We start from the raw sequence: 17915 nt of genomic DNA on the forward strand, positions 1-17915 counted from the left end.
TATCTGTCTTGGGTCGGGAGTTTACCCATTGAGCCCAGGCACCCAGAGCCGTATATAGAGAGAGTTTGGTCAACTCAAACTATGGGCGGTATGTTGGAGAGACCAACGTCAGATTCTACAGCGTAACCCCACACATATTCCATGTTGAAATAAATTACTGATTGAAAAGCGCCATCCGGTTCCTATCTGTATGGGCTAAAAATCGGGTTCTGGCTGGCAGTCTAACCACACTCTTTTTGCTTCCTCTCTAAATGTGTCCTTAACGTTAACCTGCATGTTGAATGAGCATGAACACTGTGTGGTCGTGCTCACAAGTCTGTCTTTCACATTCAGCAAATTCTTCATATGGCTCATCACCAGCATGTACTTGCACTTGGGGCCAGAGAGATGCTGTGTCTTCAATTATTCTCAAACCATATCCACCAATACTTTGCTCCTTATCTCTCTCACCTATGACTTTTGAACAAAACAAGCACCTGCTGTCTTCTGTAGAAATGTGTTGGATGGTGGGGGGTACGCGAGCCGAGTCAGGACGTAGAAGGTGGAACGTACTTTTGAACAAAGCAAGCACCTGCTGCTGTCTTCTCTAGAATGAGTGGCTAAAAATGGATGGACTGCCTTTGCCAATCAACATTATCTGCAAAAAAAGTAGAATAATAATTGATCTATTGTGAATGCTGTAAACATGATAAAAACCCTTTACATTTTCATAATATTTCTTTGACATGTAAACCATTGCCTCCTACTATGCAAATGTTAGGTTAGCAGGACATACTCTACCGGTCTTGATTTGATAGCAAAGGGGGTGAGCTAGTAGGCTAGTCCAGACTCTGACTAATAGTATTGTGGAAATTGCAATAAATAAAGTGAAGAGAGTGTTTCAGAGAGTGTCTCAATTGATATGAGCATATCTATATCTATGGCTATGGCTATATGTCATGTTTTGGCCCTTCAGTTGAGTTAAAAATAAAATGGACACAACAAAATAACGACTAATAACTTGATTTAAAAAAAAGAAAAGATTAGTTTAGATTAGATTAGATTAGTCGACTAATCAAACAATTAATTCAACCAAGCAGTGGAATAAGCTCAAAATAGTTTATTACCAATTTATACCAATTTAATTTAATTGGAATCAGAATCTTAATTCAGATTTGAGAAGTGGCCTGATGTCAGCCAGACTATATAAGTACAACAGCAGAATGAATCTTACAAGGTCCCCCAAGCAGCTTTGTGCTACTGGCTTCACAAAATCTGCCATCCACATAGGTGATGCGGTGACAGCTGTGGTCTGCACCATATTTATAAATGGAGTAGTATGGCTTCAGTGAGAGCCTCTCACACAGCCTTGTGACTGGGCAGAGATGCAGGAACCTAACCTTATGGAGCCAACATGCCAGTCTTCCAGCATTTTGTACACTGCGGGGTATTGTATGTGTAAGTATGTGGTATGTTCATGCCACAGATACTTTTTTTTATAAAAGCATTAACTTAATGCTGATAACCAATTCTGTTATATTAATTGTTTTTTGGCTGGCTCAGTTGTGTGTCAGTTGTCTGTCCCAGGCAAGTGTCTGTCACCAGCAGCAGGAGTCATTAGTCATCATTTTGAATCAGAGATAGAGGGTCTACTTAAAATAGCAATGGTTTAAAATATTACTACTATATGTTTTGTTTTGTTTGTTTTTGTGATACTGCCCTTTAGTATTTATTTCAAGTACAGAATTAACTTGTACCAAACTGTTCTAGCAATGGAAATGTGTTAATAAATATAATTTAATCTCCTTTTAAGAATTGTCTTACTTTTTCAACCAGCTCTGGCATTACAATAGAACGAAATGTGGTCAAGGTGTATGTTTGTGTTTGGTTTTACACCGGCATCGAATGCAAATCAGCCAATCATAATCAAGGACCGGAACTATCAGTTTTAGAATCCAAATTAGGATACATCAGAGATCTGTCAGTTCAGTGATTCTATTTGATCTGCTTATCATGCAATCATTCTAGCACACAGGTTTTTCTCTGCATGTGACAATAGTGTAAACTTGCAAATCTTAGCATCATTTGAGAAAACACCAGAAATGCAGAACACGCTTACACATTCACACAGCTCTGGCCATTTACATGTACAGATGGCCTGTCAGGATGTGAGTGATTTCACAGTGCATCCCACATATGCTTCCAAAAATGCAAGGCAATATGTGGACAACAGTGCCACCTTGTGGTCTTTTTTTTTTTTTTCAAGCTCTGTACATGTTGTGACCGTACACATCTGTCTTTGATGAATGCCATTTCTGAGGAAACTAACCGACATTTCAGGAAATGTTAGCAAATGTGACTCAAGCTGTACTAAAGTTCAGTTTTGTCAGATTAGTCGGAATCAGATATAATTTGAGTCTACGTTTGGTATCATCTCTTGACATTTCAGCATGTGATGTGGAGATGCATTCATTAAGATTCACCATATTTTTTGACATATGTCCAACACATTAGACTCACAGAGTCTGTCTTTGCCCAGTCCAGTCCAGTCCAGTCCAAGTGCCCAATTTCAGCAGCTCATTAAATTCTTTTTTTGTCAGCTGGTTTTAGACATCTTGCTCAGGAAATGCTATAAATCATTTTGCTATCTAGAAAAAAAATATTTGAGAAATTGCAGGCAGCAATAATTGTAGAAGTAGGCAAACATAAACAAACAGAATCTGTTGAATAGGACTAAGCGTGGTGAATTGTTTTATTTCTGAATACACAGTACACACCTATGATCCCTCCTATTAAATCATTTCAGAATCTATAAATTCGAAATAGAATTGATATGATGGTTTTGCATAATGTGATAGGCAGCAGAAACACATGAACATATCAGTCAGAGGTGATGTAGCCAAGCAGTGCTGGTCCTTACGCAATCAGTCTTTTCCGTGGCTTTGCCATACTGAGCTTCATGCGATGGCATTACTACAAAGAAGCAGACAAAACATGCTGCTTGATATGTATCATGGAATAAAGAATAAAAGAACATTGGAGAGCCAAAAGCCTCCAGGACTTCTCCTTATTCACCAGAAAGATGTGTTTAAGCCTAATTTATTTTAATATCCTTTATTTAGAGTCCAACTGAAATGAAACAAAATGTGACTTTAAGTTCATGATCATGACAAGAAAAGAAAAAAGACAAGATCATAGGCTGTACCGTATACAGTCTATGGGCAAGATATGCAGTCCAAGTTGCAATATCTCAGTACCTCTGATCATCCCTGCATTATGCACATTGGTTCTGATGACTTGTATCAACTTAGAATTATCCTCCAAGACCCCCATACCACCCATTGGCCAAGGCTACATCTGTTTGGTTGTTATGGTTCCATGACTTCCACAGCCTCCTACTCCTGAGACACCTACACCCACATGCTATTCACGGATGCTAATCCTGCTCCCACCCCCGATTTACAACAGCAGACTGCATCACTGCATGTCAAAAGTAGCCCACACTGGGACCAAGACGTGCGTAGTTAGTGTGAGGAGAGAGTCCGTGAACACGAGGAATGTGACATCTGTCTGCTGTCTGGGGTATTATTAAATCCTACATCTTATGGCTAATAAGACTAAGACATTTACATTTATTTGAGTGATGATAGAAGTTATGTATAAAGACATTAAGTAAATTGATACGTTTTAAGTGTCGTGCCCCCCCCCCCCCCCCCCCCCCTCCCCGTTCCCTCCTCTATCAGAACATGCTTTCCTTCATCAGCAAATCCACCAGGTGCATTTTAAATACTGAGGCTGAGGAGTCACTATCACAGTGTCAGGTATCAGTGACTTTAAACTTTTTGCTCAAAAAACCTTTTTGTTAAGTAAGTCATGTCAGTTATTCTCTAAATGAGATCACATTGTTTGCTTTAAACTGTGAATCAGGGTCAAGGTTATAGACAGAATACATTGAAAAACAGCTAACCAAAGAAGAGATAGGATAATGACATATACAATTAAAAAAAGATGAATAAATACAAACACAACCAAACAAACAATAAAACGTACCCGTGCCAGACCCAGACCATGTAGTGTCCGTGTAGGGCACATTACAGAATTTCATGATGCTGACCACTAATATGTCTAATGTCTATGTCTATTACTAAGCTCGTCCTACCTTTGGCTCCTGTCAGATGTGGTAATGTGGACTGGTATGATCGTACACAATACCACACCGGATCTTCCAGATCCTTGATTTAAAAATAATAATATTTTATCATATACTAAAAACTAGAGTTGTGTTAAAGTAGGGCTATACTCGATTAATTGTCTATTGAATTAATCACAACCTTTTGGTAATCGTTAATCGGTTTGTGTCATATTTGAAGGAAAATACCTCAAAATGATCTGATTTCACCTCTGATTTATTTTCTGCTTTACATGTCAGTAAACTTAATAAATAAATAAGGTATTTGAGAACACGTTGTTATGCTTTGGGTAACACTCACCAACATTATTTTCACCATCAGCATTTTAGTAATCGAACAATGATCCGATTAATCGAGAAAATCATTGACAGATTAATTGATTATTAAAGTAATCGTTAGCTGCAGGCCTGTCTCAGAGATGTCGGAGAAGGACCATTTTTCCAGTTTATATTTGGATCTTCCGGAGGTACATGCATAAAAGGGGTTGGGGGGCAAATGATTGAAACACATTGTTACTAGAGAGAGAAAGCGAGGAGGGGTGGACAGGAGATGGAGAGCGTGAGGGAGGGAGGGAGGGAGGGAGCGGACGAGTCTAGCGGAGGAGGAGGAGTGAGAGTGTGCGTGCTGACGCTGTGTGTGGCGTCAGTGTGTTAAGAATAGAGACGCTGCGTGCAGTGCTGCTGACACATCACCCCGAGTCACTCTCACACCCTCCGCAGTGTGGCCCGCTCCCCCCCCACCCCGTGCATGAGCTAGGGAGGGGGTGTCTGGGCAGATGAAGGTGTCAGTAGTATTACGCTGATCATCTGCTTTTATATTTAGCTCGTCAATATTGTTATGAGAGCCCACATGGAGGATTTCTCTGCTGTATTCTGGAATGTAATCCCCCAAAATGCCAATTGAACGTTGCACTTCAATCTTGTGATGTACGCTTGTATAAGCACATGTTTTTAGCATATCACTTCCATCATTCCGTCTGCTGTTTATAGCCTTAGTCCAAAGAATGTAATCAGTCCAAACAGAATAAACCGTAGCACATTTTGAGTTGAACATGTTATTTTGTTGATGCAAAAAATCCAGATAGGACTGCAATGATTCATCTGTTTAAACCACAAACCTTACATTTCATGCCAATGTGGTCTTTAGGTGTTTAAAGGTGTTATGAGAAAACAGACATCTAAATGAAGAAGTATTTACTGTATGTGTGAATTGATGCTGGTATGTAGCAGTTGCCAAGATTACAGGTGCATGTAAAATGAAAGCAAAACTAGTCTACTTTGTATACCATCTTCCCTCATCTTCAAATTTGACCCAGTTGATGTTGCCTTACTATACTTGGCCAGGAGGAGGCGTACACTTCTTTAAGTTACGTAAATGAATGGCAAGCTCAATGGACACGATCATTACTGTAGGACGAGCAGAGGATACCATCTGCCTGCTCAGCATGCTTCTGGAAATGAAGTACCATTGATGGATGGGCCATTATTCGACATGTTAAATAATATGTTTACAAATAAGAGATCAAGAAGGAAACAAAGATGAACCTTGACCATGTGCATTTCTATTTGGAGATTGGGACGGGGGAATGGGGGAATTTTAAAACACTGAGATACAAAGAGTTTGAAATAACGTTTGATTTTCCACCCCTAAATCAGCAGATCAATCCAGGGTGAATGGTCAAAGGACGTATGGGAGTTTATGGACTGTAGCCTTGCTTGTGCTTCTTTAAGAATACTGAAATCTTTTCCAGGGTGTGTATCAGAGATGTTAAGGTTTTGGACTGAAGTTTGTACCACTCACATCATACAGTATGCTTCAGTCTTCAGTGCAGTGAAGTACAATTTAGTTTTACAATTACAATAACTCTTTATGGCTATGACATTCATGGCATGTTATGGCTCAGGGAAGTACAGTATGCAATAGTAATTAATGTGTTCTATCCTTTATACCACACACCCCTATGTTTTGGTTATTCAGTGTGTACCCAAGTGTGGCACTTCAGATGAACCCGATTTGCTCATTATGCGGATGATGCTCAACTTTACCTGTCTCTCCCACCAGATGACTAATATTTCTGCTCAGATTTCTATACCACGGGGATATTTCAGTGTTGAAGAAAGATCAACACCTTGCTTTCACAATAGGATTATCTGCTGGGTTTTTGTTACCTTACATCTCTATCTTCAATAGATTTGATGTCTGATGGTCTGAAGCGAGAGCTATCTACTCCAGTCAACGGAAGCATGTTGAGGATCATCGCCTTGTGAAAGTCTCTACCCAAGCTATCCTCGCTCCTGCGAATTCCACCATGCCAGCTGTCATGTTACCAAACTGCCATGTTCTCACACTCCACAATTAGCCCCCATTTCCAGCCGCCAATACCCCCCCCCCCCCCTCCTCCAACATGGCACCGCCACCCCCCCTCTCTCTCACCACCTCCACCTCCTCCGTCACCTCAGCTGCCTCCTCCTCCTCCTCCACCACCTCCACTGGCCTCCCCCACCCCTGCTGCTCCACATGCCCATCTGGTCGCCTCTCTGAGGGCATATGCGTATGGTAGGCAGGATGTGACCTTTTCTGTGCGGCATCGAGACTGGCTGACCATTGGCATGAGCAGGTCTGTATAGGGGCGGGCGGGGAGGAGTAATTTCTGAGAGGGAAATTAAACAGATTTGCATAATATATATATATATATTTTTTAAATTTTCTTTTAAAATAAATGTTAACCATTGAAATGTTAACAAATTGTTGCAGTGTTCCCACAAAACAAAGTGCTTTGTATTACACAGACTTGACACTCTTTTTTGAAGGATGAAAATGTCAAATGAACAAGAAATGCTGAAGATGCGATAACCTTCTTGGGCGCATATGGAGCAGTGTCAAAGATGATGATCAGCAACATTTGTCATTGGTGTCTCCGTCCCTGTGTTAGCACATCCACCACCAGAGGGAGCAGAAGGATCCCCTGGTGTACACAGACATTGACGGGTTTGCCACGACTTTCTGATCTCCATGTGCTTTTACCAATTGTCTTATAATATGAGTCCAGTATCACAAGGTTCTGTTGTTGACAATAAAAGATTTTCCTTTACTTCTAGAGCATGGGTCAAGCACTCAGATATGTGTTTCGGCTCTTTCGTCCTTGTTTAGTATATGACAGCTTCTTTATCTCTGGAGAGGCCACCGATGCTATTAAGCAAGACATGTGGTCAGCACGATCTGTACTTTCTAATCCTTCTAAGATAGGCCTCTCGCTCAATAAGACATTTGTGTTATTAATGTTCAGCTTGCAAATGTGCCAAATTGACACAAATAGCATCCAATGTACTTGGATTGGACAATGGATTTTAAAAAAAAAATCTTAGACAGAGAAGATACATTTTCGGATTTACGGATGTTTCCCACTGACTAAATCCGGGTTCACAAACACACTGTACACAGATTTTCAGCCACAAGCCACAACATATGAAACAAAAGCCTAATGAAAAACTTGTTGAGAATGTATTGTAGCACAAAACAACACTCGGGTACTTTGGCATCATTTATTAGTTTCATAATTTATGTATTTGCGTGCCACTAATTCCTCTCATCTGACAAGCGGACTGCATGACTCAGAGAAGATACTTAAACTGGTGATACAGAAGGCAGCAGTGTTGCTGAGTATTACAATTCTGGCACTTTCCCATCGATATTGGCCAACTATGTTTTTCTGAACAACTTCAGTAGGCAAATTATTTGGATCAGTAGGCAAATGATATCATTAATAGGGAAATTATTATGACCATCCAATCACAATACATGGACCTGACTATGTGGTTGACCAGCAGCAACATTCCTCAAAAAGAATGCCTGATAATCAGCTCTCTTTCCTGTTGAGTCCCCTTTGGGGTGTCTCACAATACGTAGGGATGTGAGAATAAGTGCTTCATTAGATAACAAGACCAACTGAACTACTTGTTAACAATACCAGTGATAACAAGAACTTCTTAATTGGTTGATGACCATGTCAAAGGCCAGTCTGTCTGGGGGTGGAGCAACTGCTGTTGCTTTGTGTCCAAGGTGTAAAGGCCCAACAATAGGGGCAGGAGCTCCTGGGAACACTCCCATGTCAGAGCGTTTGGTGAGAAATGGTGGGGGGATGGCCAGTCGACTGCACGCTCACATTACAACGCGTGATTGGGCCTCACACAGACACCAACTGGCGTGTCACCGAGCACATTGCGGCTAGTGAGTCTATCCCTAAGGGCGATTGTGTAAATCACTTACATGGAAGCACTGGGGTGGTGGAATGTCACTGGACCGATTCTGCAGAATTACTGTGGTTTTCTTACGGTCCCCGTTTCTTTTCCGCATTCCGGCTGAATGTTAATTAAACAAAGTCTGTTAATGACATTTCACAAAGATCACAAAGCTCTTCTCTCATTAGGAGGGGAGGGGAGAAGGTGAGAGATACTCGTTATAGATGCAAACAATGATGAGGAGTGTGAGTTTTCCCCCTCAAGAATAGGAGTTTTTTGTAGCACCTGCTGAAAGAAGCAATCAATAAAATCATAGACCTTTTAATATTCACAGGTTTAATCAGGCCCCTTGCTATAAGTGTATAAAATCAAGTATCTGTATTAATAAATGCAGATTGCATGGTGCTTGATTAATACATCTGTGGCAAGGGACCTGATGAAACTCATGAAAAGGCTAACTGGAGTGAATGGTAAATGTACATACATACAATGATTTTCCAAATAGTTCTGTTTATATTTACCCCTTAATTAATCTCCACAACTGTATATTTTGTTTTGTTGGTGCCAGTGTTTTTTTTTTGTATGAATACATTTTCTGGTAACTCAGTAGCCTCCTACTATTCCAGCTACAGATTCAGAACTGAGGGCTAAGTATGTTCCTGAATAGTCTTGCTTTCCCCCCTCTCACCTGAATCTACCTTTTGTCACAGAAAAATGTCTCTGAAAGTCCTTTAAGGGAAAATAAGTTGTGCAATCAAACCCATATGGTCTCTTTCACTGGCCCAACCCTTCAATTGGCAAACACCATCAGGGAAACATGTTGAGCTGTTGAATGGAACCGCTGTAACTTGGAAGTGTCCCGACAAGCAGGGGCAGGTCTCTGCACTGGTCAAAATGACAGGAGTAAAGCTCAGATTTTTTTTCTGCATTCTTTAATAAGTCTCACAAGCATGGTCGTCATTACAAGAAGAAGAAACTGATATAATTCTGATATAAACTTACAAATAAAGAACATTTACAACTAAACACTTTTTTTACTACTGTACAACAGGATTGTCCTGAAAAAAAGGAGAAGATATATGCAAAACATCCATACTAACTACTGAGCTCGATAAGTACAGTATCAGTTCCCTGAAGTTCTAAGCAACAAAATAGATACGTTGTCCCTGACTAAGTAAAGTGAGCATCAGACCCTCTACCGTTCATATACCAACAGCATTCAAGTGCTTATAAATGGCTCAACATCCTGGTTTTCTAAGAAACATTTCAGATATTTTCATATCTGTCAAACGGGTACTCACTACGATCAAATACGAAGGAGAGGTCTTTAGCAAGAGAGGCACAGGAAGGAGTGGCTTAAACATCACAAGTATACAGGCAACGTAAACGGACTATTGGTGATCAAAACTGAATCACCATTTTGTTTACACAAAACAAAAGTAACCAAACACATCAAAGTCCCTGAGATTACAGCAGTTTGTCTTTTGACTAGTCTAGAATACCTAACCGCAAGAAAGGTTTACAATAAAAAGCACAGAAACTACCGCAAATGGAGCACCCATTTCGTTCTACTAATCACAAAAGTATGTGGGCTCCAGATCAAAGTTCCTGAGGTCCAGACAGTTATTCCTCTAAACAGTACAAAAGTACATCTAAAATAAAACACTACCCAAATTCTGTAGCTGTAAACAAGTCAAAAATAAGGAATCCCCCAAAACAACAGCAATAACCCTTACAAAGAAAGTGCTGGGCTATTTTCCATTTTTTCCCCACACTTTGAATCATCAACAAGCAGGGAGAGGGAAAATCACCAAACATTCACATGATATTCACATGGAATCTGGTTCAGTGCATTCTATATTCCAGTGTGGTGACGGAGTGTCTTTAAGTTCTACCGAGTGCTTTAACTTCCACTGGGTCCTGTACAGTTCCTTGGAAAAGAAGTTTACCACAGAGTGGTAGTTCACTGTAGTCAGACACAAAAATAGGCACTGACAGTGGCCATTTCTATTCAATTCATTTGCCCAGGTGCACAGGCAGACACTGAATTTGTCCAAGACATTACATTTATCCCCCATGTTCCAAATGGCAGTATGAGTGTACTGTGTATTGTGTATGGCAGTATGTGTGTATTGAACCGAGAGCTTCTTGCGCACATTCTTTCAGGCAAGCACACTCATGTCCTGTGCGACTGGAACATCCACGTTCTCCTCGGCGCACTCCTCGCCGGTGCTTGGGCTCGCCTGCTCCTGGGTCTGGCTCGGCTCCGAGTCCATCTTCTCCTCCTTCTTGATGCCGTCGCCGCTGAGCGTGTAGGCGCCGGAGCTGGCGTGGCTGAGGCCGTGGACCTTCCTCAGGTGCTTCTCCAGCGTGGCGTAGACGGTGAAGGGCACGGCGCACAGCTGGCACTGGAAGGTGGGCTGGGTGCCGCGGGCGCCGTGCGTCTTCATGTGGCGCGTGAGCTTGCTGCTCTGGGCGCAGGCGTAGCTGCACAGCGTGCAGCGGTACGGACGCTCGCCCGTGTGGCTGCGCCGGTGCACCGTCAGGTTGCTGCTGTTCCGGAAGTACTTGCCGCAGAAGTCGCACGCCTCCTCCCTCTTCTTCCGCAGAGAGCCTCCTCCTCCTCCTCCTCCTCCTCCTCCTCCTCCTCCTCCTCCTCCAGCCTCAGTGAGACGCCCTTGGTCATTCTCTGATGGCGGCCACGCTTGCGTTGTGATCATCGTCGTCGTCGTCCCGACAACGTCCGCATCCCGCTCACCCTCCCACTCGGTCCGCTCGGGGCCCTTGGGCGTGCAGTTGCCGCTAGCGATTCCGCTCTCGCCGCTGCCGCTCTCGCCGCTGCCGGCGCTCTCCACGGAGCCCTCGGAGGAGTTGCCCAGCGGGGAGGGCTGCTGGGCCTCCTCCTGCCCGTCCTCGTCCACCTCCAGCTGGGGGTGGAAGTACTGCAGCTGGGTCCGGCTGGGCGCCGTGGAGCGCGACGACAGGACGATCAGGCCCGGGCCGGCGGAGGGCTGAGGCGTCTCCTCGCTCGGCGCTCCTCGCTCCGACTGACCGCCGCCGCCGGCGCTGCCGTCTTCCTGCGGACACGCCGAGACTTCGGCGGGCGCGAGCGCGTCGCGATGGCTCCTCATGTGCTGCGCCAGCTGGGCGCCGTGAGAGAAGGCGCGGCGGCACAGGCGGCAGCGGTGCGGGCCCTCGCAGGACTGGGAGCGCCGGTGCGCCAGCAGGCTGCGCGTGGAGCGGAAGCCCTGACCGCAGCGCTCGCAGGCCAGCGAGTGGAGCGCGCGGGACGTGTGGGGGAAGGGCGACGCCACCGGCGTCGGGGAGGCGGACGTCGGGAGCATGCCGCCCGCTCCTCCGCCCTCCGCCGTCCCGTTGACCTCGGCTAACTCCCGCAGACGCTCGGAGAAGTTCAGGCTGGTGGATTCCCCGGACGAGGTGAACGCGGTGGGGTGGTAGGGCTGGGGAGGATGGTCCAGGTGAGCAGCGTTGACATCCTCATCTACCTGGTAGAGGTTGAAGGAGTGGGTGTGTTGTACGTGCTGAAGCAGGCTCCAGGCACTGTGACACACGGTTTGACACACCTGGCAGATGAAACTGGAGGGCTCCTCTGTCACTAAAACCCAAATATAGAGAAGACATGAAAAACATGAAATGAAGATAGATACCTAATTGAGTTAGATTCGTAAGACAGAAGCAATGGTGAGAGAATAACTAAAACCTTGTATTATACAAGAGTCAATCCATATTACCTTTAACATTTTGGACCCTTCGGTAATGCCCGAGTCAAATTGACCATCATTTTGGTATTCAAAATCAATGAAAAATAGACATTTACATAATCTCTGGTAGATCACATTTAAAAATTGTGCCATCCGATTTTTGTGATCTTTGTGATAACAATAATAAAGACTTGGGTGACAGGAGTCATGTTTATCTAGGGAAAATCACATGCGTTCGTATTTGTGTGTGTGTGAGAGAGAGAGAGAGAGAAAGAGAGAGAGACTGTTATATTATGAAGGAATGACGTGTGTAGCAGTATTGTAGCATGTGTTTTTTTATATTTCTTTTTTTTTTCACTAACATGTTTTCAGCAAAGGCTGAAAAACATTATTATTGTATGATCTATCCTTTAGCAGAAACCAGTAAATTGTACCAAAACATTTACACAACAGCTAAAATCTTCCTCTCCTAGTAAAGCACATTAAAAATGAATACAGTTTGTTTGGTGAACTACATGGAAAAATTAAATATTCATGAATGCAGTTGATAGTCATTCTTCTTCTAAAGAGCCATCCACCAAATACACTGTGAACTAGGATAATGATGAAGAGATGTTTAGATGATCTTCTAGTTATATATTTTACAAACAGCTGTCTTCACCTTCACAGCAATCAAACACATATGCAGAAATAGGACTGTAATAGGAAAAAGTGTTGTCCCTCCCCACCATCCTTCTGTTTCGTGTGTGTCTATTGTAGCACTGAGGGCGGGGGGCTTTGGGCCTTTTGTCATGAGGTGATGCAGTGAAACACAATACCAGTAGCCCTTCTTTCTCAGGCTCACTTTTTTCTGTGAGGATTCACATTTGGCCCAGAGTACCACTTGCATACTGAGCAAAAGCAATACCTGCTAATTAAAACTCCACATTGGCTGGGTGCGCTAATAAGCATCTTTTCCTTTCCCCACCAGAAGGAGGGGAGGGGGAATGAGAGAGAGAGAGAGAAAGAAACAGAGAGAGAGAGAGAGAGAGACCCAGGCTGAGATAAGAATGAGGTACTAGAGATGGTGAAAGAACATCAGAGAACAGATCATCCAAACATGCATACACAGTACATTAAACAGCACAGGCATGGATGCACCCACAACACCGCAATCATACTTGTTGGAGAATTCAGTGTTATTTCATACATACGATCATTCGTCTATCACAAAAAGTGGATAAAGGATGATGTTTGTCTGCACCATACCAAACCCTATGCAAATGAAAGTTCTCAGAATAGAGAAACAACTTGCCTCAGGAGACATGGGGGGTTTGGACGGAAGGAAGCTGACTGTTTGGCCTGACCACTCAGCACCCCACAAAGGAAGTGCCAAAACATGCATGGCAAAACTCACAACAGCCACTCCTTCCGCACACAAATACACAACCACACCATCAGGAACTCTACAGAACTCTATCTGTACTCATGTGCAGGCACACATGCACATGTCTGGCGCCAATGCCCAAGTCTTCAGTTGTGGGGCCCCAGGCCAATGTGGACAGGGGAAAGAGGAACCAGTTACAAATCAGGAGAGATAGGACAGGCCTGTGGTCTGGACTCGTGTCTCGTGTAGGTTTTCAAACACAACAAATAGATCACTGCAGACTGTGTGTTACAACAATAACATAAGAAGAAAAAGTGTAAGTCTCCATTATGCTGTGTGCCACACATTTATGGATTATAGGCTACTTAAATCCAAATGCACTACTTTTTTTTTTAAAGAAAGTAGGCCCTAATTTTCCACATCCCATGTGTTTTAACCCTAATAACCTGAAGCTGATACAGTTCATATAGGCATGTGTCTCTGCACTCTATTGAAATTCAGGGCATGAATGAGATGAATCTGTGCAAACAATCCATGTCTTTTGCAGAAGACTAAAGGTGATCGTACGTTTCCATGGAAAGAGTGTGTGTACATGCTGTTGCCCAGCTTGCTGCTACCCTTGTTTACATGTCCCTTTCACCTGAGACCAGAGCCAAGCAGGAGGATGCTCAGGTGCAACTTTGGCAGACTGTCCCTGAGGCCAGTTTATGGAGCGCCACCGGCTGCCCTCTCCACGCAATTAGTGCACCTGTCTCTCAGTCACCAAGGACCTGCCGCCTTGGTAACCCACACTAATGAGCCTGACTGGAGGACGTTTGCTAAACAGAGGGGGGTCATTTGAGAGATTTTTTTTTTTTTTTTGCTTAAAAAAAAAAGGAGGAAATTAGTGAGTCACACTCACCTGCATTATGCGGTTCTGACTCCTCGGGCCAGGAGGACCGCTCCATTATCCTCCTGAGCTCCACGTAGCCCATCCCGACCTGGGCCTCTGGGCCGCATCTCAGCACGCAGCTGGTGGTGGGCGAAGGGGGAGTGTGGCTCTGGTGACCAGCTCCGTAGCGGCCGCAGCCGCCCTGCTTGTGCTGGATGAAGTCCAAGATGCGGCCCAGGGGGAAAGCCTGGCCACACTGGCCACAGGTCAGGACGTCGGGGCCGACAGCCTTAGGAGGGGAGGAAGGGTCCAGTGACGGAGACGCTGCTGGCTCAGGGTCATCTGAAACAGAGAGGAAATGATGAAGACAGAGAATGGGGCCGTGATGAATATCAACAACGCAGCTCAAATCTTCCCGTCAGCTCTGCTGTCCTTCAGGCTCGCACGGACGGTTTTCCCCCGCCACTCAAAACGTGAAATGTCTCGCTCCCCAGGGTCACCATGACCCATATCAAAATGTCTCAGCGCCTCGCTCTGTCATATCGAACAGCACCTGACCACTTCCTGTGTCACCGCTCTGCTATAGCGACAACAGTATGACCAGTGAAATGCAGTGCCGTGCAGTGCAGTGCATCACATTTACAGCACTCTCACGACAGCTCATTTCCACAAGTGAGGTAGCACATATCAGTAGCCCAACACATGTATGTGCAAATCTGATAAAGAGATCATTCTTCTGCCTTCAATTTGAACTGGAAGGATGTAAGAGTTGCCCTGTGGGCAGGATACCATTGCCTGCAGTCATGGCCTGACCCACCTGCCCAAACTAGATCATAAGACGCGCTGCAGGTAGAAACAGCTCAGCGGAAAGCAGAAGTTCACGGCTGGTTATTCAAAAATGTCACTTTTCCTGTTTGAAGAGTGCTGGGTGTTTGCGAAACCGCAGGCGGCTCAGTTACATACAGCAACGAAAGCTTGTGGTCAGCCTGTGCTCAACTGGCCTTCATAGTTCCACACTTTGTTTTTAAACATTTCAGAACATTCCTCTAACTTTTACAAATAATTAAGTACTTAAATGAGAACAAATAAATTAAAGGGACATAATAATCACTGCTAATCTGATAAGAAATGGTTTACAGTGTCATGTTCTAAGAGACCTGTCAATAGACTCTCTTTTGTTTTAATCATTGCCAGTTAGAAATAGGCTACACACTTGAAACAGTGAAGAAGACTCAAGAAGGACCATGAAGGCGTGCAATAAGGAAGTGGCACAGATAGTTTCCCTCACCAGGTTTGTGCGAAAAGAAAGTAAACAACTGCCTCAGGACTGGTGGCATGAGCGGTGACCTTGATCTTCAGCAAAACGTTTAAGATAAATGGGATGAATTAAAGAGCAAACAAGTGCACTGGATACATTGTTACCCATAAAATCAGAATGAATTAATCCGTAGCCTAAATTAAAATAATCCAGAGTAGTTTAAGAAGAGGAGGGTGGAAAATCGATAGCCTCGTGTGCAGGTAACAGGTTCAGGACAGGAAGTCTGGTTTTAACCTAACGTAACGAATTTACTTGTATAGGTGATGCGTTATCAATTGTGTTGATAGGATAGGCTACAACTTCTTAGGATACAAATGCAGTCTCTGATGTCTTACCTTGAATTGCGCGTAGGTGTTGAGGTCGACTGCCAAGTTTACGTCTAGACATTATATTGAATTTTGCGATGACAAACTTTCATCTGTGAATATCAGACAGGTAGTTGAAGGAAACAAAGGTAAAGCTATGACAAATACTGGCAGCTCATGTATGCTTCTGCGCTGTCTTTATCAGTAAGCTGTGTGTTCTAGTTGTAGAGACAACCTTAGCTCGTGTGTAAGAAAGGGGCAGCGTTTTTTTGAAGCGCCGCCTGTCAAAGTTTTCTCAACCCCGCCTCTTCGCGCTCTTTCCCCTTTGCCCTCCGTAAACGTGTCATTTTCTTATACAGATTTTTGCTTTGTCGTAGGCTACTCACAGTCCAGATTCTTTCAGAGCATGATGCTCATGCAGACCTCCTCGACTCGACCTAATGAAACTGACCTCTTGTTGGGTCAGTCACAGTGTTGTAAGATTGCAAACAAAAGTGTCAATCATGTATCACTTTCATGTAGGCCTATGATTTGTACACACACACACACACACACACACACACACACACACTCCATTATTTCAAATAAAATTGAACACCTTTTCCTAAAGTTATTCTATTGAAATGCCAGAGGTCACACAAACTCAGTTGTTGCATGAGAATGGGGGTGACTAATTTAAAGACTCCCTCATCACACCTTGCCACAGCAGTGGTTGACTAAAGGACACCCCACCCAACCGCAAGGAACGCTAACCAAGGCAAAACAACAGCATGATAAAGGATCTCAGAAAATACACATTTATCAATGTGAACTCAGTTGTGCATTCCATGCCTATTTGAGTTGTTCGTTGCAGACATGCCTTGCTCTGAAAGATCTTCATTCTCCATTAACCTCCAAGAGAAGTTCCCTTCAGTTAACATATTGAGATCTGCAAAGAGGGCGGCAGCTTAATTGTGAAAGTGTCAACAGGGCCCAATATAGTTTTATATCATAACCCCCCCCCCCCCCCCTTCAAAGTGATGTAAAATGTGAGAGAATGGTATTTCCGTCAACTTTGCACTCCAAAGAGCATTCACACACACCTGCACAATAGGAGTTCTGGATTGGGAAGCCTGCAATGTGAAAGAAAAGTAAAACACTTGTATCTATGGAATTTTTATCCATGAAAGCAATTTGGCCATTTTACCAGTTCCAGAACTAAACAAAAATAACTCTTTACAGTATGACTTTCAATTATTAGTCTGCTTCTGTGCTCAGGAAAGCTCCAACAAATGTGTCTTAACCCTGAGTAAATAGAAGTTACTGAGAAGGTAACACCTTGGGGCAGCCATGGCCTACTGGTTAGGGCTTCGAGCTTGTAACCGGAGGGTTGTCGACGAGGGTTCAATCCCCGACCAGTCCGCAGCTGAAGTGCCCTTGAGCAAGGCCCATAACCCCTCACTGCTCCCCTAGTGCCGCTGTATGAAGGCAGCTCACTGCTCTGGGTTAGTGTGTGTGCTTCACCTCGCTGTGTGTTCACTAATTCACAGATGGGATACATACAGAGACCAAATTCCTTGTATACACAAGTATACATGGCCAATACCAGATTTGATTTTTTACTAATTTTACTATTTGAGTCTTCTGGTGGCAAATACAAAGCATATATTGGTTAAGTCTAGGGGACAAAAGAAGTGTGATAGCTCTTGTCATATTGCAGAATTGTTTCACTGCCTTTTTACACACCTACAATCCATGAAGAAAAAACCTGTTTGTCATTTTGCTTTAAAATCTGTAGTCTTTTCCTTTTGCTCATTGGGATCCTCACATGAATGATTTTGGTTCGCCACCTAGTGGTGAAATGACATAGGTGATACATTCTCTTTGAACCAGTTTCTCTTCCATTTACAGGTGTTTTATAGATCAAAAGTAGATGTTTGTATGTGA

At 43.7% G+C, this 17915-nt stretch overlaps 1 protein-coding gene across 1 annotated transcript; it reads right to left on the minus strand.

The window, feature by feature from the left end:
* Positions 1–9329: 9329 nt before the first annotated feature.
* znf296 (zinc finger protein 296) lies at positions 9330–16229 on the minus strand. The gene is made up of 3 exons (XM_062552847.1): positions 16020–16229; positions 14397–14708; positions 9330–12023 (listed from the first exon to the last, which is right to left on the minus strand). Exons 1-3 carry the CDS (start codon positions 16069–16071, stop codon positions 10570–10572), a joined length of 1818 nt encoding a protein of 605 aa, XP_062408831.1. The 5' UTR covers positions 16072–16229; the 3' UTR covers positions 9330–10569.
* Positions 16230–17915: the final 1686 nt, after the last annotated feature.

Source organism: Sardina pilchardus, chromosome 13, assembly GCF_963854185.1.
Source record: "Sardina pilchardus chromosome 13, fSarPil1.1, whole genome shotgun sequence".
NCBI classification, from domain to species: domain Eukaryota; kingdom Metazoa; phylum Chordata; class Actinopteri; order Clupeiformes; family Clupeidae; genus Sardina; species Sardina pilchardus.